This window comes from Podarcis filfolensis, assembly GCF_964270895.1.
Source record: "Podarcis filfolensis genome assembly, chromosome: 12".
Lineage (NCBI taxonomy): Eukaryota > Metazoa > Chordata > Lepidosauria > Squamata > Lacertidae > Podarcis > Podarcis filfolensis.
The window spans coordinates 57,042,798-57,069,647 of record NC_139614.1 but is presented as its reverse complement, the minus strand read 5'-3'; the positions used below and the strand labels follow the sequence as shown (position 1 = coordinate 57,069,647).

General features: G+C 52.1%; 2 protein-coding genes across 4 annotated transcripts in view; one reads left to right on the top strand and one right to left on the bottom strand.

Annotated features, from left to right (window-relative positions):
- Positions 1-26,850, bottom strand: part of LOC310746166 (GTPase IMAP family member 4-like) — a 187,440-nt gene that overhangs the window by 52,210 nt on the left and 108,380 nt on the right. The window lies entirely within an intron of this gene.
- LOC310746122 (glycine receptor subunit alpha-4) lies at positions 703-26,811 on the top strand. Of its 2 annotated transcripts, none has more exons than XM_083579892.1 (9): positions 703-802; positions 12,167-12,300; positions 13,310-13,377; positions 14,367-14,590; positions 14,707-14,789; positions 17,430-17,570; positions 19,499-19,713; positions 21,061-21,210; positions 25,475-26,811. In XM_083579892.1, the coding sequence occupies exons 1-9, from the start codon at positions 756-758 to the stop codon at positions 25,769-25,771; spliced, it is 1,359 nt and encodes a 452-aa protein (XP_083436018.1). In that variant the 5' UTR covers positions 703-755; the 3' UTR covers positions 25,772-26,811. The 2 variants fall into 2 exon arrangements, with proteins under 2 accessions (XP_083436018.1, XP_083436019.1); XM_083579893.1 differs by lacking the exon at positions 703-802 and adding an exon at positions 1,758-1,940.

Sequence of the window (26,850 nt, the reverse complement as noted above, 5' to 3'; positions counted from 1 at the left end):
TATTTCTGGGGAGAACTTCGCGAAGGCGGGGGGGGGGGGAGTGTCCGGCGAGCAAAGCCCTTCGGCGCCAGCAACCTCACAGAACAGAAAGCCAAAAAAAGGGAAGAGCTGAATTGGGGGCGAGGGACAGAAGCAATCCGACGTCGCGGACAGGGGAAGGGTCGGGGAGCCCACCTTTGCTCTCCCCTGCGAGAATTTGGGGCATCCAGAACCAGCCGCGCTGCGCTGACACCACAGTTTCTGGCGAACAGAGAGTAACCTTTCAGACGGGAGAAGCGCTCCGACGGCGCAGACCTTTCTCTCCGTCAGCGCGCACTCTGCACAAGCTCTGCGACTCCTTTTTCGCGCGCCGAGAAGGTTAAGCTTGGAGAAAAAAGGCGGCGGCGGCGGGTCTGGTTTCGGGGAGCTGCAGCGGAGCGCCGCGCCGTCGGGGCTGTCCTTGCGTGGGTTGGGCAGCGCCCTCCCCGCTGGAGGGCGGGCCGAAGCGAGCGGGAGCGTCTCTGCCAGGCTCGGGGCTACGGGCGGAGGAAGCCAGCGGCGGGCAGGACTGAGGCGCTGGCCGTCGCTCGGCCGTCGAGGCGCCTCCATGCGGCGCTGCTGCTGCCGCCGCTGCCACTGCCGCTGCCGGACGGAGCCGCGGAGCAGCGGCGGGACATGCGCGCGCGCCTCCTCGGGCTGGGGCGCCGCCGCCACCGCCAGCCTCGCCGCCCGCCCGCCTTCCCCGCCGCCGGCGGGGGACGCCGCGCGGCCGAGGGATGCGAGGGCCCGTCGTCTCCCACCTCCTGCTCGGCGTGCTGCTCAGGTGAGGCGGGGGGGGGGGACGGGGAGCGTCTTCGTTCGGGGCCGCAGCTGCAGGGAAGGGGCACTTTGCACGTGCTCAGAGGCGCGCTGGTATTTTCCAGGTGGCGGCGCGTTCTCGGCGCCGGGGCTGAGAGCTGGCGCTCGAAACCGGTTCGGGGGCTCAAATCAAGTGCCAGGCAGCCCCGCCCCCCCGCCTCACTTTCCCTCTTCGCCTTCGTTCCCGCAGCTCCTTCCCCTCCTGAGCCGGCTTTGGAGCATAAGCCCTGCAAAGAAATCACGAGAGGGTCTCTCTCCCTCTCCTTCACCACCAGCTTAGCCCGCAGATCTCCACAGTCCCAGCCCCCACCTCTCTTCCAGATCTGCTTGGATCTTGTCGGGGGGGGGGGGCTTCTTGCTTGCGCTCGGACTGCGGGGGCGGCGGGTTGTGAAGCCCGGCAGGGAGGGAAGGAGCGAGGCTGGTCCTATCCCGACCCAGCGAGGCCTCTTGGTCCTTCTCGGGGGAGAATTTTAGCACCAGCCGCTTTTCACTGCCGGGGGAGAATGCCCTTTGCTGGGCAAGAAGGCTCTGGGGACCGGATCCCCCTCAGAGACTGGCGCTGGCAATCTGGGCGCAGATGCGGCGGCGGCGGGGGGCGCTTAGCTCTCAGGCAAGGCTCGGGGAGGGGTCTGAAGGAGAAGGAAGTCCTTTCACCTGAGCTACTAGGCCTGGTTCTCTCCAGGGTCCGAGCAAGCAACACTTCTCCGGGCACAGGGCAGGAGGGGGACCAGAGAGGCCACTCCAGCAACGAAGCGCCCCCGGGTGGGACGGGCATAGGGGAGGAGTACTGTATGTTCTGGCATGGTGAGTACTCCTAAGAGGAACTGACAGCCTTCTTGGGTTTAGGGGAACGCAGAGGTGCCCGCAGCAGCAGCAGGGTCCTTGGGGTGGGATGTGGGGCTTGCAAGAAGATCCATGTTCCTCATCCATTTTGCGCTGGGAGGTCCCAGCATCGCCCCACAGACATTCCAGCTGTGGGGAGAGCAGCGCTGGGGGAAAACTCCTTTAAGTGTTCTGTAGTGTAAGAGCCTCGTAGATGTTTTCAGGACTCCAGCACCCCGTGAATATTTCAGATCCCCTCATGTCAGCCTCGGGTTTCCAGGTAAGCGCTTGGGAAGCGGAGCCTAAAAGTCTGCAGGGAGGTCAGGAGCAACTCCCCCACCCCCACCCGCAGTCTGGGCTTGTTCCGCTCTGCAAATTCGCCAGCTGTCTCTAACATAGCAACCATTTCTACACACGCACACGGACAGTGCAGTTGTGAAGTGTGGGAATAGCCAAGGAGGTTATTTTTGATCGGGAGCAACCTCTGTCCGTTGTCTGGACTTAAAGCTCGAGGTTTGGGGGAGAGGCCGGCCTGCCAGCGACACTGAGATCTGGGGGTTTCAGACCTCAAGAGTGAGAGAACCCAGCTAAGCCGCCCCACCACCTGCATGGAGGGGTGCTGAAATATACTCAGAGTCGCAAAGTGATTTCATGCTCTTTATTCAGCTCATAGTGGTGAGGAGGAATGAATGAAAGTCCCCTCAAGGTATCTGCTTTATATACATTATTTACACAATGGGCTGCACATGATTGGCTAATTCCGGAATTCTACTGTAAGCCAATCAGGTTGTGGATTCACTTCTATCTGGAGCATGATTGGGTGGTTCCTGCCAACCAATCATATTGCTGCATTGTTCTAGGACCAATCTGACTGCTGCATTCTGAATCCTATTGTTCTAGGACCAATCAGACTGCTGCAGTTTGGATCCTATTCAACTCAGTACATAACACCCCTCCCCTCTAAGTTCCAGTCCTGCCCGGGAGGTCGCATTCATAGTCCTCGAGGTACGCCGGTGGCCTACGTGTGCGTTGCGGCCTGGGGTGTTCCCTGGTCCGGGGTTCAGGTTCTGGCTCATGTTCCAAGGATGCTGGCTGTGATGGGCCTGTCTGGTCTGGTGCAACCGGCTCGCTCAGTCGTGGTTCTGGTTCCGGTGTCCTTTTGGCTTCGCGGGTCCTCTCTGTATTTACTGATTCTGCCTCTCCTGCTGGCCCCTCCTGCTCTATGGGCCTCACTGCCCCTCTGTTCCCTTGGGACTCCTCTGACCTTTCCTCCTCCTGGTTTTCTCCCGGGAATCGTCGCCGTATCTGGTCGCAGTGGCGGCGCCAGCATTGCCCCCCATCCGTTAGCACCTCGTACGACACGGGACCAGTGACCCTGGTGACTGTGGCGGGTACCCATGCTGGGCCTGCCCCAAAATTCTTTGCGTACACTGGGTCCTGGGCCTCGAAGGTCCGGGGGTTCCTGCCTTCCCCCACCACTACCTCATCCTGAGCTCTATCGGGGTGAAGGCGGTCCAATCTGATTGCAAGGCGCCGACCCATTAGTAGTTCAGCGGGGCTCTGGCCAGTCGTTGAGCTGGGGGTGCTGTGCTGTGCTAGAAGGAATGTGGCAAGGCGGTACTCCCAATCCCCTTGCGTCATGCGGCGAAGGGTGTCCTTGGTGGTCCGCACCATGCGTTCTGCTTGGCCATTGGTGGCAGGGTGGAATGGCGCCGAACGGATGTGGCGGATGGCGTTCTGCGCTGTGAAGGTTTGGAATTCTCCTGACGTAAATGCAGTCCCGTTGTCTGAGACGAGAGTGTCAGGGAGCCCGTGGGTTGCAAACAGCCTGTGTAGTACCCGGATGGCTGCGGACGTAGAAGTGGACGGTACCAGTGCGACTTCCAGCCATTTGGTGTAGGAGTCCACCACTATGAAGAATGTTTTCCCCTGAAAGGGGCCAGCGAAGTCCACATGCAGGCGTGACCATGGTGCTCGGGCGGACTCCCAGGACTGGACTGGGGCCCTTGGGGGATCTGGGCGGGATTCTTGGCAGGCCTGGCAGTGTTTGACCCAGGCCTCTATCTCTCCGTCGATCCCCGGCCACCACACATAACTCCTGGCAAGGGCCTTCATTCTTACTACCCCTGGGTGTGTCTCGTGTAGGGCTGTGAGGACCCTTTTGCGGAGGGGCTGGGGAACAACGACCCTGCTTCCCCATAACAGGCACCCCTTGTGGGCCGACAGTTCATGTTTGCGGGTTGTGTAGCCGGCGAATTCTGGCCCGGGGTTGCTGCTGGGCCATCCCCTCCACACCCAGTCCAGGACGCGGGAGATGACCCTATCTTTCTTGGAATGGTGTGCAACTTCTTGTGCCTGAATGGGGCGGTCGGGAAGCAGCTCCAGGCTCATAACCTCTTGTGCAGGTGCTGGGTCGGGGCCTGTTTCCGGTAGTGGTAGCCTGCTGAGGGCGTCCGCATGGCCCATCGCCTTCCCAGGGCGGTGAATCAGTGCATACTGGTAGCTGGCAAGGAAAATTGACCACCTGAGGACACGAGGAGACAGCACTTGGGGGGTCTGCTTTTCGGAGGCAAACAAGCCAAGCAAGGGCTTGTGGTCAGTCACCACGGTGAAGGGCCGCCCGTACAAGAAATCATGGAATTTTTTTACTCCCTTCACGATTGCCAGACCCTCCTTGTCGATTTGCGAGTAGTTCCGCTCGGTTGCGTTGAGTGTCTGGGAAAAGTATGCCACCGGTACCTCTCTTCCATCCGGGAGTTGGTGTCCCAGGACAGCGCCAATGCCATAGGGTGAGGCGTCGCATGCTAGCACCACCGGCAGCCTCTCGTCGAAGTGTGCCAAGACCGAGTTTGAGACAAGCAAGTCCTTGACTGCCTGGAATGCGGCCTCCTGGCGCTGGCCCCACACCCAAGGGGCCCGCTTGTCCAGGAGTCTGTGTAGGGGCTCCGCTACCGCCGCCTTGTGGGGAAGGAAGGAATGGTAAAAGTTCAATAGTCCCAAGAAGGCCTGAAGTTCAGTCTTGTTCTTGGGCGCTGGGGCATCACAAATGGCCCGTACCTTGTCCCCAGTCGGGTGGACCCCTTCTGCGTCCACCATAAATCCCAGAAAGTCCACCTGAGGCACTCCTAGTAGACATTTTTCCCGCTTCACCTTGAGACCCGCCGTCTGGAAACGGTGCAGAACGGTGCGGAGGCGGTCCTCAAACTCCTCTGGTGTGGGCCCGGCAATCAACACATCATCGAAGAAGGGGGTGACGCCAGGAATCCCTTTAAGGAGAGAGTCCATTAGATTCTGGAATATGCCTGGTGCCACGCTGACACCGAATTGCAGCCGCTTTACCCTGAACGCTCCTCTGTGCGTCACAATCGTCTGTGCCTCTGCTGTGGCCTCATCTACTGGCAGTTGTTGATATGCTTGGGCCAAGTCCAGCTTGCCAAAAATTTTCGACCCAGCCAGGGTGGCAAGGACATGGCTGACCACTGGCACTGGGTATGCATGGGCCGTGAGGGCCTTGTTTATGGTACATTTGTAGTCTGCGCAGATGCGGACCGAACCATTCGGCTTGACGGGTGTGACGATTGGGGTTTCCCAGGGGGCATTAGGCACCGGCTCCAGCACGCCTTGCTCCACGAGTCGGTCCAATTCCTCGTCTATACGGGGTTTCAGGGCGAACGGGACCCGGCGGGCCTTGAGCCTGACTGGTCGTACTGCGGGGTCAAGCTGTAGAACAATGGGGGGGCCCGTATACTGTCCCAATTTCCCATCAAAAACCCCCGGAAATTCCTTGCATATGGCGTCCACGTCCACTTGTAAGCTCGTGTGGTTCACCCCGGTGACGGCTAGCCCCAGTGGTCCAAACCATGCCAATCCCAGTAAGCTAATGTAGGGGCCCTTGACCACCAGCAAGTCCAGTTGCCGTGTCCGCCCTCGGTATTGCACCCTGAAGGTCCCCACCCCCATTGTGGGGACCTTACGTTTCCGGAAGTCCCGGAGGGTGAATGGGGCCGGCCTGAGTTTGGGACCCCCAGTAGGACACAGTTTCCTTAAGGTCCTTGCCGAGATTATGGATAGAGTTGAACCCGTGTCAAGCTCCATGCGGCATGGGGCCCCCTCTATCTGTACCTCTACATAAATTTTCTCTACGTTGGGGTGGGGCAACTGGTATACCTGGAAGTCCGTGAGCTCCGTCGAGTTGCCTTGGTGTGTTGGGCCCCGGGACCTGGGGCTCTTGGATTGGTCATCTGATGCCTGGCGTCGGGTGGGCCGAGCTCGACACACCCGGGCGATGTGTCCCAATTTTCTGCACTGCCTGCACTCTGCGTTGCGGAAACGGCAGGTCCTCCTCTCGTGACTGTCTCCACAGCTTGCGCAGTTCCCTGCTTCTCGTCGAGGCAGCTGTGGTATGTGGGCTGCTTGAGTGCGCTGCTGTACTCGGTGCACCTCCTCCCTGTTGGATCCTGAGTCGTCGGTGAGGTCTTCGTGGTGGACCCTCGGTTGGGACGGCTGGCTCGGCCGTGCCTCTTGCGTCGACCTCTCGGCAGCTTCCGTTGCCAGGGCCTCCTCCAGAGCGACCTGGAACGTTAGGTCCTTCTTAGCGTAGAGGCGTCGTTGCAGCTTCTCATCCTTCAGGCCACCGACGAGGCGGTCACGAAGCATGTTCTCCAGCTCTGAGAAGTTGCAGAACCGGGCAGCTTGGCGGAGAGAGGTCACAAACCCAGTTATGGTTTCCCCAGGGGCTTGCCGCTTTGCATAGAAGGCATTTCGACGAGCCACCACAGAGGGCTGTGGCGAAAAGTGCCCCTTCAGCTGTTCCATTATTGTTTTGTATGGAACAGTAGCGACGTCTTCGGGTGCAAGGAGAGCCCGGGCGATTTCAAACGTCTCCTCTCCGCAGACGCTGAAGAATATCGCCCTCTTCTTGGCGTCTTCTTCATCGGTGACCCCTTTGGCTTCTAGGAGGAAGGTGAAACGGGAGGCATACGCTTCCCAGTCTCCAGATGCTGGGTTGAACGGCGAGAAGCTGCTGTCGGTTGCCATTCTGAGTTCCTTGTGTCCCGGAGCTGAAGCCTGGATACACGGTGCGAGGCAGCGGTGCGGCAGGTGGCGGTGCTGCAGTGCTGTGTGTGGCAGTCAGCTCAGCGGGATCCCACCTTCGTCGCCAGTGAAATATACTCAGAGTCGCAAAGTGATTTCATGCTCTTTATTCAGCTCATAGTGGTGAGGAGGAATGAATGAAAGTCCCCTCAAGGTATCTGCTTTATATACATTATTTACACAATGGGCTGCACATGATTGGCTAATTCCGGAATTCTACTGTAAGCCAATCAGGTTGTGGATTCACTTCTATCTGGAGCATGATTGGGTGGTTCCTGCCAACCAATCATATTGCTGCATTGTTCTAGGACCAATCTGACTGCTGCATTCTGAATCCTATTGTTCTAGGACCAATCAGACTGCTGCAGTTTGGATCCTATTCAACTCAGTACATAACAGGTGCACTGAAGATAACCCAAATCTTTCCCAAGCTGTGGTGCAGTTCTTGCATTCCAATGAGTGTGGGGCTACCCCATGAAGGCCCCGCAGCTACTGCAGGGGTGAGAGCAGCCGCCAGATTTCCTGGCTCTGTAGGACTGCCTGATCTGGGGCTTGCCTCGGGATCTTCTTCCAGGTGGGTTTGGAGTGAAAGGAAGGGAACATCTTGCTTGTACAAAGGTACATCCATCTGGGTGGGCACAGGCAGTAGGAGTTCTCTCAGCTTTTCCAGGAATCCTCACTCCCTCTGCCCTTCGGCTCCGCAGCGCAGTATCTCCTGCCCGCTGTGTCCACTGGGAGTGATATCAGGTTGGCCTGAAGGCACTGAAGCTAAATCAGGTGAAGGTAGCCGATGGGTCTCCAAGCCTCAGTGAGTCAGGGACTTCCCCTGCATGCAAAGACAGACTCCGGCCGATTGAGCGGACGAGACCAAGAGTGGGTCCAATGGCCAAGAAGGCGGTTTCTGCAGGTGGTCTAGGGGGAAATGAGGGGCAGGTGGGGCTCGGCCACCTGGAAAGGGAGCCTATCTGGGAGAAGGAAAACTCTGATCATAAACATCCGCTGCCTTGCGGGATATCTTTGGGAGAAGACAAGGCTAAGGAGAAAACCCTGCACAGAACAAGAGTGGAGTCCCTAAGGCCGTTGGGTGGTGCCTAGTACGCTTCCTTCCAGTCCCTCCTGCAGCCCAGCTGGTGCTCTCCTTTGGACCCCATCAGTGAGGCCCAGAGAGGGGTCTTGTTACAGGGGCAGCCCAGGACCTCCAAACACTGGTCAAGGCTTGCGTCCTGGGGAAGTCCCTTCGGTGCTGCTAACACAGTTGTTCGACTTTACCCCTGGAGATGCACGGATGCCAAGAACTGAAGCTCTTAGCCCCTTGCGTGCTTCTCAACTGGACTGGCGGCAGACGCTCCTGTCCTCAGACTGGGTCAAAAGGGAAAGGCCTGGACGGAAATGGGACCCCCACTTCTGGAGATCCTCGAGGGCTTGAGAGAGACCCCAGGCACTGCGCAGCCAGGCAGCAAATGGTCCACACTTCCTGTCGCTGTTTTCTGATCCTTCCTGCTCAGCCCAGAATGGTACAGCTCTCCCCCACCCAGGCATGCAGGGCTCCTGGTCTCCAAGGGCTCACCCACCCAACTTCTGCCGGGGGGGCCCACCAGCCTTTTCAGGCAGCACTGGCCCAGTAACGGAGCAGGGTCATTGGAGACGCATCCAGCTCAGATAGTTTTGCTTGTTGCGTTTATTTAGATGTCATTTCTTGATGCAGAAAGAGAGAGGAGAATGTATATTCTGCATGCTGCCGAAGCCTCAATTGGCTTGTAAGTTACTCCAGATCTTTCAGCCCCCCCAGAGGGAGGGGAAGGGAGCTGTTCTTGCCACAGACCAAAACCGCCAGGGGGCCCTGTTCCACTCCGGATTCTGCAGGGGCCTTGGCCAGCGAATGATGAGTTGGATGCAAGCGCTGCTGACCTCCCGCAGCGTTTGCTTTGCTGACCTTGCAGAGGAGCTGCTGGGCTTGTTAAAATTATTTGGCCTCCCAGGATCTGCGGAGCCTCTTTTGCGTCTTTTAACAAGGTAGCGTCTTGCAAAGTGCTTTTCCAGTCTAGCCAGCGACTCCTTTCCTGGGAGCTTCCTTCCTTTTAATGGACGAGCATTTTCACGCGGGGAATCGACAGCAAATCCTCGGGCAGCTCTCGGGGAAGGGGGCATTTGGGAGAAGTGTGGATAGCTCGGTTGGTTGGAGCGCGGCGATGATAACGCCAAGGTTGCATCTCTGATCCTCGTTTGGGACGGCTGCATATTTATTCCTGCATTGCAGGGGGCCTGGACTCGATGATCCTCAGGGTCCCTTCTAACTCTATGATTGGCAGGGGGGGACTGAGAGGCTGGCATTAGGGACAGAGGCAGAGCTAGCTGCTCCAGCGCCCGGAGCGGTGCACATGCCATAGGGGTGGGGTGAGTGTCCCAGGGGGAGAGATGCCCATGGGGGGTGGAGCGAGCTGTCCATGGTGGGCTGCTTCCTGGGGGGGGGGGGGGGAGCCATGCCGCTTTGCCAGCGCCCTTCCTCCCTTCCCTCTTCCTTTTAACAGCTATGGGGAGGCTCCCCCCCCCCAAGCAGCCCGGGAGCAAGGGGCAATGGCGCGCTGCCGGCCCACAACTCCAAAGCCTCCCCCGGCTGTCAAAACAAAGGGGGAAGGTGGGGAAGGCCGCTGGCAAAGCCGCGCATCTCCAACCCTTCCCCTGACGGCTCGGGGTAGGCCTGGGAGTCACGGGCAGACGGTGTGCCGAATGTCACCCCCCCTCAGTGATGACACCTGGGGTGGACCGCCCGCACCGCCCCCTTCCTCTGCCCCTGCTTAGGGACAGGCAGAGCCTGGGCTCCTCGGAGTTGACAAATGGAGGGGTGCACATGGAGGGACCAGCAGCTGGCCAAAGAGGGGAAATATTATTGACTTATTCACAGAATCTATAGCCCTCTCTACAGCTGAATTCTCCCCACTCCCAAGAGTGGGGCGCAAAGTAATGAAAACAAATAACAACAACAACAACAACAACAACAACAACAACAACAACAATTTATTTATGCCCTGCCTATCTGGCTGGGTTTCCCCAGCCACTCTGGGCGGCTTCCAACAGAATGTTAAAGTACAATAACCTATTAAACATTAAAAGCTTCCCTAAACAGGGCTGCCTTCAGATGTCTGCTAAAAGTCTGGTAGTTGTTCTTCTCTTTGACATCTGATGGGAGGGTGTTCCACAGGGCGGGCGCCACTACCGAGAAGGCCCTCTGCCTGGTTCCCTGTAACTTGGCTTCTCGCAGGGAGGGAACCGCCAGAAGGCCCTCGGAGCTGGACCTTGGTGTTCGGGCAGAACGATGGGGGTGGAGACGCTCCTTCAGGAAGAAGAACAATTTACAAAATCTTTAGTTCATTGAAAAACTAAACAACGTCCTATTTGTCTGGGGGGAGGTGGGGGCAGTGCCTGCCTGCCCCTCTCAAGCACAGCTGGGAAGAGGCCTCTGCAGGCTGGGCACACTCAGAGGAAGGTGGGCGGGTGACAGAGAGAGAGTGCAGTGCCCACAGTGCCCTCTTGCCTGGGGATGGACAGGGAGCGGGCAGAGAGCAGCCCCCCCCAGGAGTGACAGCAAACTCCCTTGGGTGGTGGGAAAGTCTGCTCTTGCCCTGGCAGTTGCACAAAGACTGGAACTGGAGGAGGAGGAAGATGGCACCTCCCTGTAAAGGCTGCCAAGGCTGATGTCCAGTTTTTGCAGTGCTGGTTTCCTCAATTTGCTTAATGACCGTCCTACAGTAATTCTGAGCAGAGCTCTGGGGAAGCACCCCTTGTTCCATGGGGAGAGCCAGCACAAGGCCTCGCAGGCGAGATGCATGCTGGGCCCAGGCTGGCAGCAAAGAGGAAACCTTTGTCCCTCTGGATAACTCTCTCTGCCCTGCTGTTGGGATGTGAAGAGATGCTAGGATCTAATTATTAGGTATTATCCTTCCTTCCTCACATTTGTGAGCTCAGCAGAGTGCCATCCCTTTGCAGCTTAGTTTTAGCCTTTTAGTTTAAGTAATCCAGAATGCTTAAGGCAGACTCGGTTCTCCTGGTATATTTCCCCCTTTTCTCCCCCTTAAAACAACAGTCACACAAACAGTCTTGTAAAAGGGGAGGGGGGATAAAATTTCCTCACTCAGAATACTTGTTGAAGAGTAACAGATGCGGCAGCTTTGTTCAGGCAAGCTTAAGATGGTAATTCAGATACCAAGACATGCTTAAGTCTAGCTTAAGACGGAGTCTGAGTTTGGAGCTCAGATTTAGCAGATGTTCTCACATTTCTGGCTTGGGGGAAAGTGCTGAAAAAGAGACCATTTGCCCAGGGAGGTAAGTTAATATATATGGCTCTGCCATCCCTCTGTCATGGCACAGTGGGAGTCCCATCTCTCACAGAGGGGACAGAAGGAGTAGCTTGAGTGGCACCAAGAGGTTAGACTATTTGTTTTATGCATCAAAATCATGTTCCACCTTTTCAAGGAGCTGAAGGTGGCATACAAAGCTCTCTTTGTCCTCATTGAGCCATCACAACAACCCTACAAGGTAGGATGAGAGGCAGTGACTGGCCATACCTTGTGAGCTTCATGGCTGAATGGGGATTTGAACTCTCTCTCCGGTCCTAGTCTGATGCGCTACCCACTGTACCACACTGCTGCCTTCTACCTCTGCGTGTTGAGGCACCTAAACCCAGCAGGGCTGAATGGCGACAGGCAGCCCAGATGATGCCAGCTCCTATTTCCAGCAGTGGTGTGTGTGTGTGTGTGTGTGTGTGTGTAGAAAAGTGGGGTTCAGCCTGCTGACTGTGGAATGTAAAACACAGGAGCAGTCAATGACAACATTCCTAGAGTGTACATGTTAGAACATGGGGAGGGATGTCTGTCCAGCAAGCAGGTAAACTTCCTGGAACAGACTTCCTCTGCATGTGACCAGAGGTGGGTGTGGCCTCACCTGTGCAGGTAATGATAAAAGCACAGGGCAGGCAGCCATCTCTCTCTCTCTGCCATCTTCCTTCGAGGAAGCAACATCTAAGAATGCCCTCTTGGCTCTCAGCCAAGAGAGGAGGAGAGGACTATCTTCCTATAAGATAGATTCTAAATGTATATTACCTTATTAAGCCTGTCTGCCTTCTGGGATCATATTGTGATACAGAACATGAGTAAACTCTTTTATACCTTTATGAAGACTGTGTCGTGTCTTGTATTTTAAGAGGGAACAAAGGGGAAATTACCAGAGTAATTATTATAGAGGTTCTAGCGAACCTGTGCAGACGTTACCGTTGCGAACTTAAAGGGGAATGTCATAAACTCTGCTGATATTTTGGGAACTTGTTAGCACAAGTTGGATTAGGATATAATCTCACAATATATCCTCTCCTGCACCCCTGAACATTCCCACACTGACATCCCCCTCTCTTCCTCCCAGACTGGTGTCAGGGAAAGGAGAAGCAAAATCTGCCTCACGGAGCCTCCCGCAACCAATGTCTCCCTCTGATTTCCTGGACAAGCTCATGGGCCGGACGTCGGGGTACGATGCCCGCATCAGACCCAATTTCAAAGGTAAAGGAGGACTTTGCTCACAGGCTTCCCATCCTTTCGCAACGTTTCCCCATCAGGGCTGCCAAATCCAGGGCATCATACACATCCCTCCAGCGCTGAAGGTCACTCTGTGTGCAAGAATATTGGAGGCTGGAAGTTTGAAAGATAGCCAGGGATGCAAAGCCCCTCCCCACACAAAAAGAGAGACACCAGAAGACAAGAGAGCCCTTTCCTGGGTGGAAATGGGGGAGTGTCGTCCCTGGGAATTATATTGCAAGACTCCTGGTGTTGGATAGATTTAGATGAGTAGGAGAGGATATTTTATTTAGTCATTATCCTTTCTCTTTCTCACTTCTGTGAGAATGTAAATACTTATTTTTTAGCAGAGTTAAAATCACCATCTGTGCACAGCTTATCTCTAGAAGCTGTTAGGATAAGGTTGCACGACCTTCTAGAGCAATTATGATATCCAAGGATGCTCTAGGCAGACTTGGATTATCTGCTCCTGTTCATATTTCCCTCTTAACAAAGAAATCACTCTTAGGCTATTTAGTAAAACAAGAAAATATAAGGTTTACTCACATCAAAAGTCTTGCCAGGATTCAACAAGTATGGTGATGAAAATCAGACAGGCAGTAATCCTTAAATATTACAAACACCCATAGTCTAGTTCAAAATGGAGTGTGCTTTCTGGAGGAGAGCTTACAGACAACCTACCCCATTGCAGGCAGGAGAAAAGTGTGCAGAGACAGGAAGAAGTAAATATTAAGTTTCTATTGTTCTTCCTGCCACAAAAGTTTAGAGGCTATGACATCATCATGTCCCCTGTTTGTGACTATCTAGGAATCATGCATTTGTGATTTGGCTGCACATCCTCTCACACGTGTCCTGGGATCATTGGAAAAACAAGTGACCTGTATAAGGCAGGTGTCTCCTCCAGGTGGACCAATGCTTTGACTTGGTCGAAGGCGGCTTTGAGTTGCACCCTGGAACCTTGTCAACTCACCTGTGCTTTCCCATTGGCTTACAGGCCCGCCCGTCAACGTGACATGCAACATCTTCATCAACAGTTTTGGTTCGGTCACTGAAACAACCATGGTGAGACTCTGACTGCTTGCCTCGCCCCAAGCACAAGGGTCCTCCTCTGCCCTGGGGCTGGCTGGGCAGCGATCCCTGGGGGTTGTGCTTGCCTCTGAGTGGCTGCTGTTCCCTTGGAGGTTGATGGGGGGCAGGGAGAGGAAAGTGGTGGGAAAGGTGGAGGTTCAGGTGATGAGGACAGTTGGGAAGAAGGCAGAGAAGAGCCTTGTGGCTTGTGCATAAGAACACACAAAAAACCCTGTAGTTGGATCAAGCCCATGGCCCTCCTAGTCCGGCACCCTCACGTACTCGGGTCTTTGTCTATCATAGAATTACAGAGTTGGAAGGGACCACGAGGGTCATCTAGTCCAACCCTCTGCAGTGCATGAATCTTTTGCCCAGTGCGGGTCTTAAACCCACGACCCTGAGATTCTGAGTCTCAGGCCCTACCAACTGAGCTACGATGGGCACAGTGGCTAACAAGAAACCTGTGGGAAACCTGCAAGTAGGATACTACGGTCATAAGAACTCTCTCCCAGGGGGTGGACTGGATGACCCCCAGGTCCCTTCCAACTCTACAGCATTGATTCTCCCCTCCTGTGGTTTCCAGCAACTGGTATCCAAAGTCATTAGTAGGATTGTGTCCAGTTAGCACTGAGAACAAGGAAGCGATGTTTCACTTGGTATTATTATTATTATTATTATTATTATTATTATTATTATTTTATTCCTGCCCCCAACTATGCAGGGAGAGCGTAGCCTACATCAATAGCCATTGATGTGCAGGAGTTCCAGAGCCTTTCTCCAAATCTCTTCCCAGCTTGCTTGCTCGCTTGCTTCCTTAGTCCCACCTCCCACCTGCCTTGCTCACTCCCGGGCCAGGATACCAGAGGCCCTGAACCACACTGCACATGGATGCATGTGTGTGTGTGTGTGTGTGTGTGTGTGCAGGTGCATGCCTATGTCATGTGGCTTGCCCCCGCGTGTGACGGCTCCTCTCTGCTCTCAAGGACTACCGCGTCAACGTCTTCCTGAGGCAGCAGTGGAATGACCCCCGCCTGGCCTACCGGGAATACCCTGACGACTCCCTGGACCTCGACCCATCCATGCTGGACTCCATCTGGAAGCCGGATTTGTTCTTTGCCAATGAGAAGGGTGCCAACTTCCACGAGGTCACCACCGACAACAAGCTCCTGCGCATCTTCAAGAATGGCAACGTGCTCTACAGCATCAGGTGGGCCCAGCGGCGCCTGGCATGGGCTCTCCCTGCTGCCACTCGGAAGCAGGGCAGGGCCCGACACAGACCCCTGACCCCCCTGACCCCCTCCTTTCTCTCCCCTTCCCTCCTAGGCTGACACTAATCCTGTCCTGCCCCATGGACCTCAAGAACTTCCCGATGGACATCCAGACCTGTACGATGCAACTGGAGAGTTGTGAGTACCAGGGCAAAACCTTTTTGCGGTGCCAGGTGCAGGACAGTCGCCGCACCTGCAATCTATGTTTGGAGGCAAGGAGGAAGGATGCTGCCCCAAATTGTTGCCAGTGAGCTGCACGGAGTGGCCAGCAGATGGGCAGTGGAAGGACTGCCAGCTGAGTCCAGGGTGGCTCCCTAAAGTCATTGTTGAGGTTCTGGAAGGCCCAGCAGACTCTGGCAGTGGAAGAGTCCATTTCAAAGCAGCTCTGGTGCTTCTCAGAAAGCAATGATGCCTTGAGTGGCGGAGTTGGAGGAGCAGGTCAAGGGGAAAGGCAATAGCCCCTGGGGCAGGGAACATGTCTCCCAACCAGCAAGGGAGGACAGTGGTGTGGGAATGTTCAGGGATGCAGGAGAGGATATATTGTCTGTTCACAATTTAGCAGAATAACATTCCCCCTTTTTAAAACTTGCAGCGGATGCGTTTGCTCAGGCTTGCTAAAGCCTCTATAATAACTGTTCTGGTATTTTCCCCTTATTCCCTCATAAAAGATAAGACATGTCACAGTCTTCTATAACAGTATAAAAAGCTTTACTCACACATCATTCAGTTCACAATCGGATCCCAGAAGACAGACTTTGCTTAGAAAAGTAACATACACCTGGAAACTATCTCATAAGGAGACAGTCCCTTTGTCCTTGGCTGGAGGCCAAGAGAGCATCTTTGGCTAAGCAGATGTTGTTTCTTCAATGCATGTAGTCAAAAAGAGAGAGATGTCTGCCCTGCCCTGTGCTTTTGTCATTACCTGCACAGGTGAGGCCACACCCACCTCTAGTCACATGCAGAGGAAGTCTGTCCCAACCCAGAAGGAAACAGGAAGTTTACCTGCTGGCTGGACAAACATTCCTCCCCATGTGTAAACATGTTCACTCTAGGAATGTTGTACTTGACTGCTCTTGTGTTTCACATCCCACAAGTGGAACTTGTAGTTGAGCATGATCTGGTCTGCGTTCCCTTTGCTATGGGGTGGGAAAGTGACTGGTGCTGAGCAGAGGAAGAGGCAGTGAGCAAAGGGCTGTCTCATGGAAGATGGAGCAAGCTTGTTTCCTCCTGCTCTGGAAGGTAGGATTTGAACCAGTGGCTTCAAGTTACAAGAAAGGAGACTCCAACTAAAGACACCAGGAAGAGCTTTCTGAGAGTGAGAGTTGTTTGACAGTGGAATGGACTCTCTCAGAAGGTGGTGGACTTTGGTTCATTGGAGATTTCTAAGCAGAGGTTGGGTACAGTGTTAGAAACGGAGACATGGAAGCTAGGAGCTCAATGGCACCTTCAACCGAGGTTGTGGAAGCAACAACAGAATGTCTAGGTGCACTTTTTCAATAACAAGAATACAAAGCTGAAAACGAATGAACTGCAACTAAAATATTATCTTCATTTTTCACATGGTCTAGTCCTTCCCCTGCCCACCCCCCTAATATTTGTAAGAAGGTCCCTTCTTCAGAGAGTAGCTGGAAGTGGGGAGGCAGAAAAAGGTCCTCCTTTCCTTCCGCTCTGCAATTTTAATCTGAAATTAGGACTTGCTGCACCCAGAGCTCAGAAACTGCTGGCGCCAATGAAATTCCATGGCTCAAAATGCTCCTAGAACGGGAGTTTTGAACACTGGTTAGGTAGCCACCTGTCATGGATGCTTTAGATGAGATTCCTGCATAGCAGGGGGTTGGACTAGATCAGAGGTTCCCAAGCTTATTTGGCCTAGTGCCCCCTTTTCAGAAAAAAAATACTCAGTTGCCTCCTGGAAACCTACCTTTGTGAAGTGCACAAACAGAAAGATGCAGTGACAAATTTGCATTCTTTTTATGTATCTATATTTCTAGCTACGTCCTAAGCAGATAATCACTCTGACTTTAACTCTATGTTACATTGATAAGCATCATTATACAACAAATGAAACATGTACAAATGGTTTTTCAAAATTTCATTCTCTTCTTGTCTTTCTTCATGCTTTATTCAATGCCCACCCCCTTGCACCCGAGGCTATTACCGCTCCCTGGATTGTCCCAGTGCCTCCCAGGGGGTGGTATCACCCACTTTGCGAAACACTAAGCTAGACGACAAGGGACGCGGGTGGCGCTGTGGTCTAAACCACTGAGCCTCTTGGGTTTGCCAATCAGAAGGTCAGCAGTTCGAATCCCTTCAACAGGGTGAGCTCATGTTGCTCGGTCCCTGCTCCTGCCAACCTAGCAGTTCAAAAGCACGTCAAAGTGGAAGTAGATAAATAGGTACCGCTCCGGCGGGAAGGTAAACGGTGTTTCCGTGTGCTGCTCTGGTTCACCAGAAGCGGCTTAGTCATGCTGGCCACATGACCCGGAAGCTGTACGCCGGCTACCTCAGCCAGTAAAGCGAGATGAGCGCCACAACCCCAGAGTCGGCCACGACTAGACCTAATGGTCAGGAGTCACTTTACCCCTTTACCGTTACACACATTGCACCCAGGGAGCCAGGGGTCCCTTCCAACTCTACCATTCTATGAATGCCTTGTGGTTTGGGGGAGGGGGGAGGATTCCCGACAGCATTTGTGGCTTTGTATAGATCGCTGGAAGACTCTGGGTTGACCTTGTCCCTCTCACCCTTCCTTCCTCACCCGCTGCCTTTGCCTTCTAGTTGGCTACACCATGAATGACCTGATCTTTGAGTGGGTGAAGGAGCAGGAAGCTGTGCAGGTGGCCGAAGGCTTGACGCTCCCTCAGTTCATTTTGCGGGATGAGAAGGACCTGGGCTATTGCACAAAGTCTTACAACACAGGTAACCAGCCTCCCTTGGTCAGATGCTTCCATCCCAGCACAGAATGAGCACCTTCCCACCCACAGTGCTGCCCACTCCTTTGCCACGGGGCATGCGACAATGGCGGGCATCTCACCTCCCAGATGTTTCCCTCTCTTTTTTCTTGATTTCCTGATTCTGCTTTTTAAAAAATAAAAATAAAAAATTAAGGATCCCAATCTTGTACAGAGTCTCTTTTTAATTGATGGTATCACATCTGCATATTTGACTGGTTTTTGCAAACCATCCAGGGGAACTTGGTCCATGGGCAGTCTAGGAATGGCACAAATAAATGAAATAAAGAGGGGAACAACCTCTTTATGAGGAGGACACATGGATGCCCCCCCCCAAACAACCTTTGTAACCTCAGCATTGTCTCATTGGCACTCTCTCTCTCTCTCTCTATATATATATATATTCAGTTTTTCATCATTAACATCATTCAAACTTAAATTCAGCAATATTTATATCTTTGTGGGATTCTCTAACCCCTGGACTTCCCTCCTCCCCCTTCTGGTTTTCCTCAAATATATTTTTTAAATTTTGACTGCATCTAATTGCATATATCCAACTTTAATTAAATTTAATTAATTAAATCCCTTACCAGTTAAAAATTACAAGTGCTACATCAATCTTGCCAATGTCTTTAAATTTTTACATGGTTCCTTAATATACTCTATAAATTTATGCCATTCTTTTTTAAATTTACTGTCATCTTGGTGCCTGATCTTCCCATTTCTGCGTAGTCCATCATTTTCTCTATCTACTCTTTCTTGGTTGGCGTTTCCTCTTACTTCCATCTTTGGGCAAAAAGCATTCTTGCAGCTGTCTTTGCATACATAAACAGTCTTTTTAAGTCCTTTGGTACTTCTTCTCCTGTAATGCCGATTAAAAAAAGCTTCCTTTTTTATTAACAAAAGTTATCTTAAACATTATTTTCAATTCATTATATTTATATATCATTTCCCAGAATGCTCTAGCCTTTTTGCACGTCGACTACATGTGTTAGAACGTGCCTTCATTCTCTTTACACTTCCAACATAGGTTGCTAGTATTTTTCTACATTTTTGCTAATCTTGTGGGAGTCAAATACCATCAGCACATCATTTTCACATAGCTTTCTTTCAATGTACAGCATGCTGTAAATTTCAAATACTCCTTCTGTAATCTTTCCCAATCAGCAGTGTCTCATGGGCACGCTCAGGACCGGATTTAGGTTTGATGAGGCCCTAAGGTGCTCCAGAAGGTAATGGGGCCCTTTCAATGTCCAGCTGTCCTTTGTCAACAACAAATTGTTGCTGTTTTTTGTGTTGAATGTATGCTATATGGTCATTTATGGACCTCATAGGCATCTCAAGCCATTTGCACATAACCAACTATGTATTTTATCAAAGTGATTGAACTGAAATGCAATTAAGAAGAAGCATATTAATAGTGAAATAGTGAATAGTATATTAATAGTGAAATAATTATTAATATCTAACTTAAAATGATTTTTTATTCATAACAAACTTAATAATGCAAACACATTGGCATTTGGCAAGAACAAAAGTTCCTTTAGAAACACAATGTACAAAGACTCATAATCTAGTCTCTAGAAACTTGCTATAACATGAAATAATAATTGTAGGTTTTATTTTATGTTTTTTATCTTATATTTTGGAAATGTAATAATAATAATAATAATAATAATAATAATAATAATAATAATAATTTATTATTTATACCCCGCCCATCTGGCTGGGCCTCCCCAGCCACTCTGGGCAGCTTCCATAGAAAACAAAATGTACATCCAGTTTTTCCCCCTTTAATTTTTTTGGGGGCCCCCAAGAGAGTGGGGCCCTAAGCTGTAGCTTGTTTAGCTTATACGTCAATCTGGCACTGGGCCTGCTCTGCCTTTTCCCTTGCAGGGAAGTTCACCTGCATCGAGGTGAAGTTCCACCTGGAGAGGCAGATGGGCTACTACCTGATCCAGATGTACATCCCCAGCCTGCTCATCGTCATCCTTTCCTGGGTCTCCTTTTGGATCAACATGGATGCTGCCCCTGCCCGGGTGGGCCTTGGCATCACCACGGTGCTAACCATGACCACGCAGAGCGCGGGCTCCCGGGCGTCTCTGCCAAAGGTTGGTGCTGCCAGGTGGTTTGAGGGGGAAGGGGAGAAATAGCGCTCTCCCAAGGAGGGAGGCAAGTGAGCCTCTCCAGTCCCCAAGATGGCGTCTTGCAAATATTTGTTTCATTATTGCATTCCCACCGCACCTTTCCCTCCTAGGAGCTCAAAGCCTCATACGTGGATTTTGAGGAGTAGGAGAGGATGTTCTATTTAGCCACGCTCCTTCCTCTTTCTCACTTCTCTGAGAATGCAAATCTCTATTTCAGCAGAGTTAAAATCACCATCCTGTGCAGCTTATCTCTGGAAGCTATTAAGACAAGATTGCATAACCAAAGACACTTTGTCAGGGACAGAAAAAAGGAGAGGTTTATTATTTATTCATCATATCCACCACCCACCTTTTCTCAAGGTAGTGTACATAGTTCCTAGAATCATAGAATTTTTTATTTTTGCAGAAAAGACAATACCATTATTATAACCAGTTACATTTCCATACATTATTGTATAGATATAAGTGGTATCATTATCCTAATACGTATATGCTTATTAAAAACCTACTATATTCTGTATAAACTCAAAGTCTATGTCTACCAGCAATCCATTCATATGTTGAGGGTGTTGTCATGTTGTCAGTCCATTGACTGAAGAGGATCAGATCTTTAGTCTTCCAATGCATCAGTATAGAATTCATCATAGAACCATAGAAATGTAGAGTTGGAAGAGACCCTGAGGGCAATCTAGTCTAACCCCTTGCAATTTAAGAAGGATGATGGAAGGTGTGCAGAGGAGGGCAACCAAGATGATCAAGGGTCTGGAAACCAAGCCTTATGAGGAACGGTTGAAGGAGCTGAGTATGTTTTGCCTGGAAAAGAGGAGAGTGAGAAGAGATTGGATAGCTGTCTTCAAATATCTCAAGGGCTGTCCCATGGAAGAGGGAACAAGCTTGTTTCCTCCTTCTCTGGAGGGTAGGACTCGAACCAATGGCTTCAAGTTATGAGAAAGGAGGTACTGACTAAACCTCAGGAAGAACTTTCTAGCAGTAAGAGCAGTTCAACAGTGGAACAGTCTCCCTTGGGAGGGGGTGGGCTCTACTTCCTTGGAGGTTTCTAAGCAGAGGTTGGGTGGTCATCTGCCATGGATGCTTGAGCTGAGATTCCTGCTTCTCAGGGGGTTGGACTAAATTGACCCATGGGATCCCTTCCAATTCTAGGATAATTTTATTCTAAGACACTGTGGGACATTAGGGTGCTCCTGCTGAATAGGGGACAAGATCCCCAAGGGGGATGGAGTCTTTCAAGTCAGGCCCTGCCTAGCCATCCACTTCTGAGGAGCCACCCCGTTCTCCCTTCCTCCTTTGCAGGTCTCCTACGTTAAAGCCATTGACATCTGGATGGCTGTCTGCCTCCTCTTCGTCTTCGCCGCCTTGCTGGAGTATGCCGCCGTCAACTTCGTCTCCCGCCAGCACAAGGAGTTCATGCGCCTGCGCCGAAGGCAGCGGCGGCAGCAGATGGTGAGTAGGCGGACTGACACCCCCACCCCACCTGCCCCGCCCCCCACCTTGGCTGTCTTCTTGATGGAAGGGGGCGATTCGCTGGCTGTATTCCCAGCTGCTCTTCTCAGCCCAGACACAATGGCCATGATCCTGGGTTGGGGAAAGGGAGGGGTGGGCAGGATCAGGGCTTCCCTTCTCAAGCGGCAATAGCTGAGCCATCCCTGTCTGCTGGGTTGCTCAACCCCTTCCTAATGGAGCAGGATTGCCCCCACTTGCCCTCCCTCCCAGATTCCTGGCCCAGCTGACCCTGAATTTTTGTTGAAAGTCGCCCAGGATGTGGTGGGGAGGCAGGGGCTTCGGAGGGGGCTGTAGCTCAGACTAGCATGTTGAGAAACAGATGGCACCCAGAAGATATTTCAAGGCCTCCCACCTGTTTTGCAGGTGTTTTTCTTTCATCAGGTTCACCAAATCTGCCCCGAGTCTCTGTAGCAAAAGAAAAACAAAACAAAACAGGTTTTGAATCTGATTTGACAACATTATCATTGGCCGCTGCCACCAACTCCCAAGAGCTCTCAAGGTCTAGTTGGAGTCTTTCATTCTGAACCATGAGGACAAATCTTTATTTTGAGGGGAAGGGCTGTAGCTCAGTGCCTGCAGAAGGCCACAGGTACAACTCCCAATGGCTTCTCCAGGGAGGGTCAGGTGTCTCAATGCAATTTGTTCGTTTTGCGGGTTCCTTTTCAGTCAGCTGAATCACCCAGAAAATCCTCCAGAACCTTCTTTCTCAGTCCACTTCATCTGTTGGTGAATTCTCATGTGGGAACAAACACCTCACCCATTCTAGTCCTGCTTAAAGTATTTATTGAAAAATTGACATTACAACTACTGGTCTAAGGAAAATAAAGTAAAACTATGCACAGAGAATCCTTCCTCCTCTCTGCTCTTTAGCTGTCTGGCCAGAGTAACAGCCAAAATTCTCTCATTCAGAGCCTGTCTAATAGAGAAGTCTGTTGCTAAGGAAACCCTGTTGCTGGGGAAGACCTGTTGCTGGGATAAAACTTGTTGCTAGGGGCAAAACTATGCAAGGATCGTTTCAAGCCTGTTTTTAGACTACACTAACAGGGAGAAGATGCTTGATCTGAGAGCTGCTGCCATTCAGTGGATGGAGCTGTAAGAACATAAGAATGGGGAACAACCTGGCTTGCCAGTAGTACATGTGAGAAGAATCTAGGGGGTCTTGGTGGACTCCCAAGCTTAATGTGACTCAATAGTGAGATGCAGCAGCAAAAAGAGGTTGGGTGGCCATCGGTTATGGATGCTTTAGTTGAGATTCCTGCCTTGGACCAGCTGACCCTCAGGGTCCCTTCTAACTCTGTGATTCGACGATTCTATGATTCTGTGAGCAGGATGAGATGTTGCCCAGCTGGAGGGAGCATCTCTGAGCAGGTGCAGAGTGCAAATGGCCTTCTCTAGCTGCAGCAAAGCCAGGCACAGACCTAGAATTCAGAGGAAACACCTTCCTGGGCATGGCGGCAGGGTTCCCAGCTGGGTTTGTACCCCCAGAGATAAAGCTACTGGTCTTTGAGGGTGTCGGTGAGACTGTGTTGCTGCTGCTGCTTCCTCCTTCCACCCCTCTCCCCTTCTCCTCACCCCCCTTTTCCTGAGTCATGCGCCCCAGTGCCCACCCCCACTGCAACCATCTCATTTGTAGAGGCCCACACTTTAATAAATGAAATCGTCAGGAAAAGCAAATGTTGAAAGCACATTTTTGAAAGCACATTTGCGTAGCTTGGCTTATTTGGCATCCATCCATTTCTGGGAGTTGCAAGGAAGGGCCAGGAATGCTGAAGGACCCTGGGCAATCCTGCTCAGCCCCTTTCTCCTCACCCTCCTTAGCCAATGGCCTTCTTTTGAGACGTCACCAAGCCTTGACTAAACCCTCCCAGTTCTATATCTGCAGCCTTAAAGGCTGGCCACTTGGCAAGCCGAGACGGAATCATAGAATTGTAGAGTTGGAAGAGACCCCCAGGGATGCAGGAATCTCAGCTCAAGCATCCCTGACAGATGGCCATCCAACCTCTGCTTCAAAACCTCCCAGGAAGCAGAGTCCACCACCTCCCAAAGGAGTCCATTCCATGGTTCAATGGCTCTTCTGATGTTGAGATGGAATCTCCTTCCTTGTCATTTGAATCCATTGGTTCAGGTCCTATCAAGGTGTGTGTGTGTGTGTGTGTGTGTGTGTGTGTGTGTGTGTGCCTGTAATGATGCTGCCATCCCACAAGCTCCCACAAAACCTTGCCTTTCATCCTCCTCCATTCCCCTCCTCCTCCCTGCCTAAGCTGGGAGCTCCTGAATGGCTGGTTTGTGTGAATGTGCCGTCAAAGCCCACACGCCATTTTGAGCCCTTTGTTGGAGGCATTGTGTATGTGTGTGTGTGTTTGTGGGAATGAGGGTTGTCCTTGGGTGGAACAGACTCCCTTGGAAAGTGGTGAACTCCCTCTCTCGTTGGAGGTTTTGAAGCAGAGCTTGGATGGCCATCTGCTTGAGTTGAGACTCCTGCATTGCAGAAGGTTGGGCAGGTCCCTTCCAACTCCACAACACTACGGTTCTGTGATTCCACCCACCAGGGCCTCTAAGCCCCACTGCCCCACTGCCTTTTTGCTGCCATCCTCCAAAGAGGAGAGGGCAGGCCTGCCAGGCACCTGGTGGGTCTCCCCTCTCTGTTCTGTGCACGTGTGAGTCCACCCAGAGGACTGTAGTCAACCAAGCTCTCTAAGAGGAGACCTGTTGAGCCAGAGTGAGCCACACCTATGGGCATCAATGGACAGACCCTTTGCACGGGCTCCCGCCCAGAGTCGCTGTGCGCCAGCCGAACCCTCGGTCATCCACTCTCCTGTTTCTGTTTGATCTGCACTCCCTGCTGGATTGTAAAAGGGTCTGAACAGCCAGACGCCCAGCTTGGAGTCCCTACGGCAGCTGGAGGTCACGCCCAGCAGCGAGTCCACCTGCGAGACCCTCTCTCAATTCGGCAGCACCGACTCCAGGGTAAAAAGCAAGCACACACCCCTTCCCCACCCCCTGACCCCACCCCGCAGGTCTCCTGCTCTCCGCCTGACACCCTTCTCCATGCCAACCCTCGTGTTTTTCCCCTCCCTCCCTTGCACCGCCTTCCCCATTGCCTGTGAGAAACCCACCCTGCAGTGTTGCCCACAAATGCACAGCACCCCCTGTATGTGTGGGAGCAAAGGGTTTTTGCTGGCGATGGGGTCAGCAAACAGCCCAGAAGGAGAGAGGGTTGGATGTGCTGGAAGCGAGCTTAGGAGGACCGAAGGGCAGCTGTTATCAGGGCATGCATGCGTTCTGAGTGGCACAGACCTCTTCGTCAGTCACACACTATGGAAGCTGGAAATGTAGAAGGCTGCAGCCCCTCTTCACATGCTCTCATGGGATGCGTATAGAAATAAGGAGATAATATATTTGTTAGATATTATCCTTCCTTACTCACATTTGTGAGTTCAGCAGAGTACATCCCCTTTGCTGAAAATAATAATAAGAAGAAAGCTGTTGATAAACTAGTGTTAGCCCTTTAATTTAAGCAATCCAGGATGGTTTATCACAGATTGGATTTCCTGGTATTCCCCTCCCCCCCTTAAAACAATAAACACACAGTATTCTTATTAGTAAAGATAGATTTAGGTACTCACCTGGTTTCACAGCAGCAGTCCTGCACCAGGCTTAAAAGGTAGTTACAGACATATATGGTAGTTTAGATTAAAGTAGAGTTTGAGCTGTTTCTCATACTCAGTGCATGTCCTACATCCCTAGTCACTGAAGAGAAGAGATGAGAGAGATCGGAGATCAGGAATCAAGAGAGCAAGCAGGCCAGGGACGTGACCAGCTTATATAGGCTGCTCGCCTTTACCTGGTTAGAGACAGTGGGAGTGGCTCTCCCAGGGCGGATTTCCTGTAGAGATCCAACTTCCCCTGTGTTTGCCTTTCTAGCAAACACACCTTGTTGGTTTGACTGCCTTGTAGACATCCCGCCTGCTCTGCTGTGGCATGTCTCCGGCGTTACTTCGAAAGCAATTGGGTCCCATTAGTTTCAGTTCCCTGGTTCAAGCCACCATCCTTGGAGGAAGGATTTTGGGCTTGAGCCATGATGCAGCAGCATCGAGGGCCCCCCTGTCCTGTAGACAAGACGGAGAACCTTTAAGCCGTGACTACCCCTCCAAAGCAATGATCCCAGCTCCCTGGGCTGCTCCCTCCCTTTCTCTTTCCCCAGGAGGAGGAGGTTGTCCGCGAGAGCCGCTTCTACTTCCGGGGCTACGGCCTGGGCCACTGCCTGCAGCACATGAAGGACGGTGGGGCAATGGAAAGTCTTGACATCTACAGGCCACCCCCTCCCACCTCACTCCTGAGGGAGGACGAGATGCTCCGGAGGCGCTACCTGGACAGGGCCAAGCGCATCGACACCATCTCTCGGGCGGTCTTCCCCTTCACCTTCCTGGTCTTCAACATCTTCTACTGGGTGGTCTACAAAGTGCTTCGCTCAGAGGAAGTCCACCAAGCCACGCCCTGAGCTCTTACCAGGACTCGGAAGCCAAGTCACAAGGACCTTGGGAGCTGCATTCTGTCTGGCGTTCACCTTGCAAAGCATTGGGATGTTGACCTCTCTCTCCCCCACGCCCTTTGTGTTTCCTGGACACAAGTTTCCCAGTGCTGGCCAAGAAAGTTGTCGAGCTGTGCATGGCATGAGAAGGTCCAAAGCAAAGCTTACTCCCACTTCTTCCTCCAGTACCTCCACCACCGGAGCATGGCGTTTAAGGGTGGGGCGTGTTTCTCAAAGTGTCCCAGGGATTTTAAGGTGCCCCAGCCTACTGGAGGCACCAGAGTTTCTACCCTAGACCTGTGTTGCTGCTCCTTCACCCCAGCAAGGAGGTGGGAGAGTCAGTGGGACCCAGTTTCCCAGCTTCGTAGCACAGTGTGCTGCCACCTCCTCCCTTGCCATCTAACCCACAATCCCACCAATACTTAGCCAGCATGGTCCAACAGAGGATCCTTGAGGAGGACATTTCCCAGTCACACAGCATGGTCCTTACATCAGCTGGGCTCCTGCCCTGCCTTAGTAGCATGGATATGTCTTGCAAGCAATGTCACTTCCTGCCATCTCCCCAGCACCAACACAACCCATAGATCTGGAAGACCAACCAAACCAGCAGTGGTGCAGGGGGTGGGGGTGGGGGGACTGGGACATGGTGCAGAGATGAAGGTCCTTAAGGACAAGGCAGGTGTGGTCAGTCCTTGATGGTCCAGAACCTGTCCAGAAATGGAAACAAAAGGAAGGCACAAGTAATGCAACTCTATCTTGCTGTGTGTGTGTTTATACTTTTTAGAAATGTTTAACTGCTGCTTGGATGGACTATGGGAGAAATGTTTTGGTGTCCTCATTCAACGCAGTTCAGTTCTTTTTTTGGGGAGGGTAACATAGTTCTTATTCCTTTTCATCTTTAAGCTGTTTATCATGGTTGCATTGAGATATATCTTTGTTTACATTAGAGCATATGACATGCAACAATTACATAAAATTAAAACAATAAACACACAGACAAATGTTTCTGACAAGGTTGTGTCAAAGTGTATATAGCAAAAATATGACAA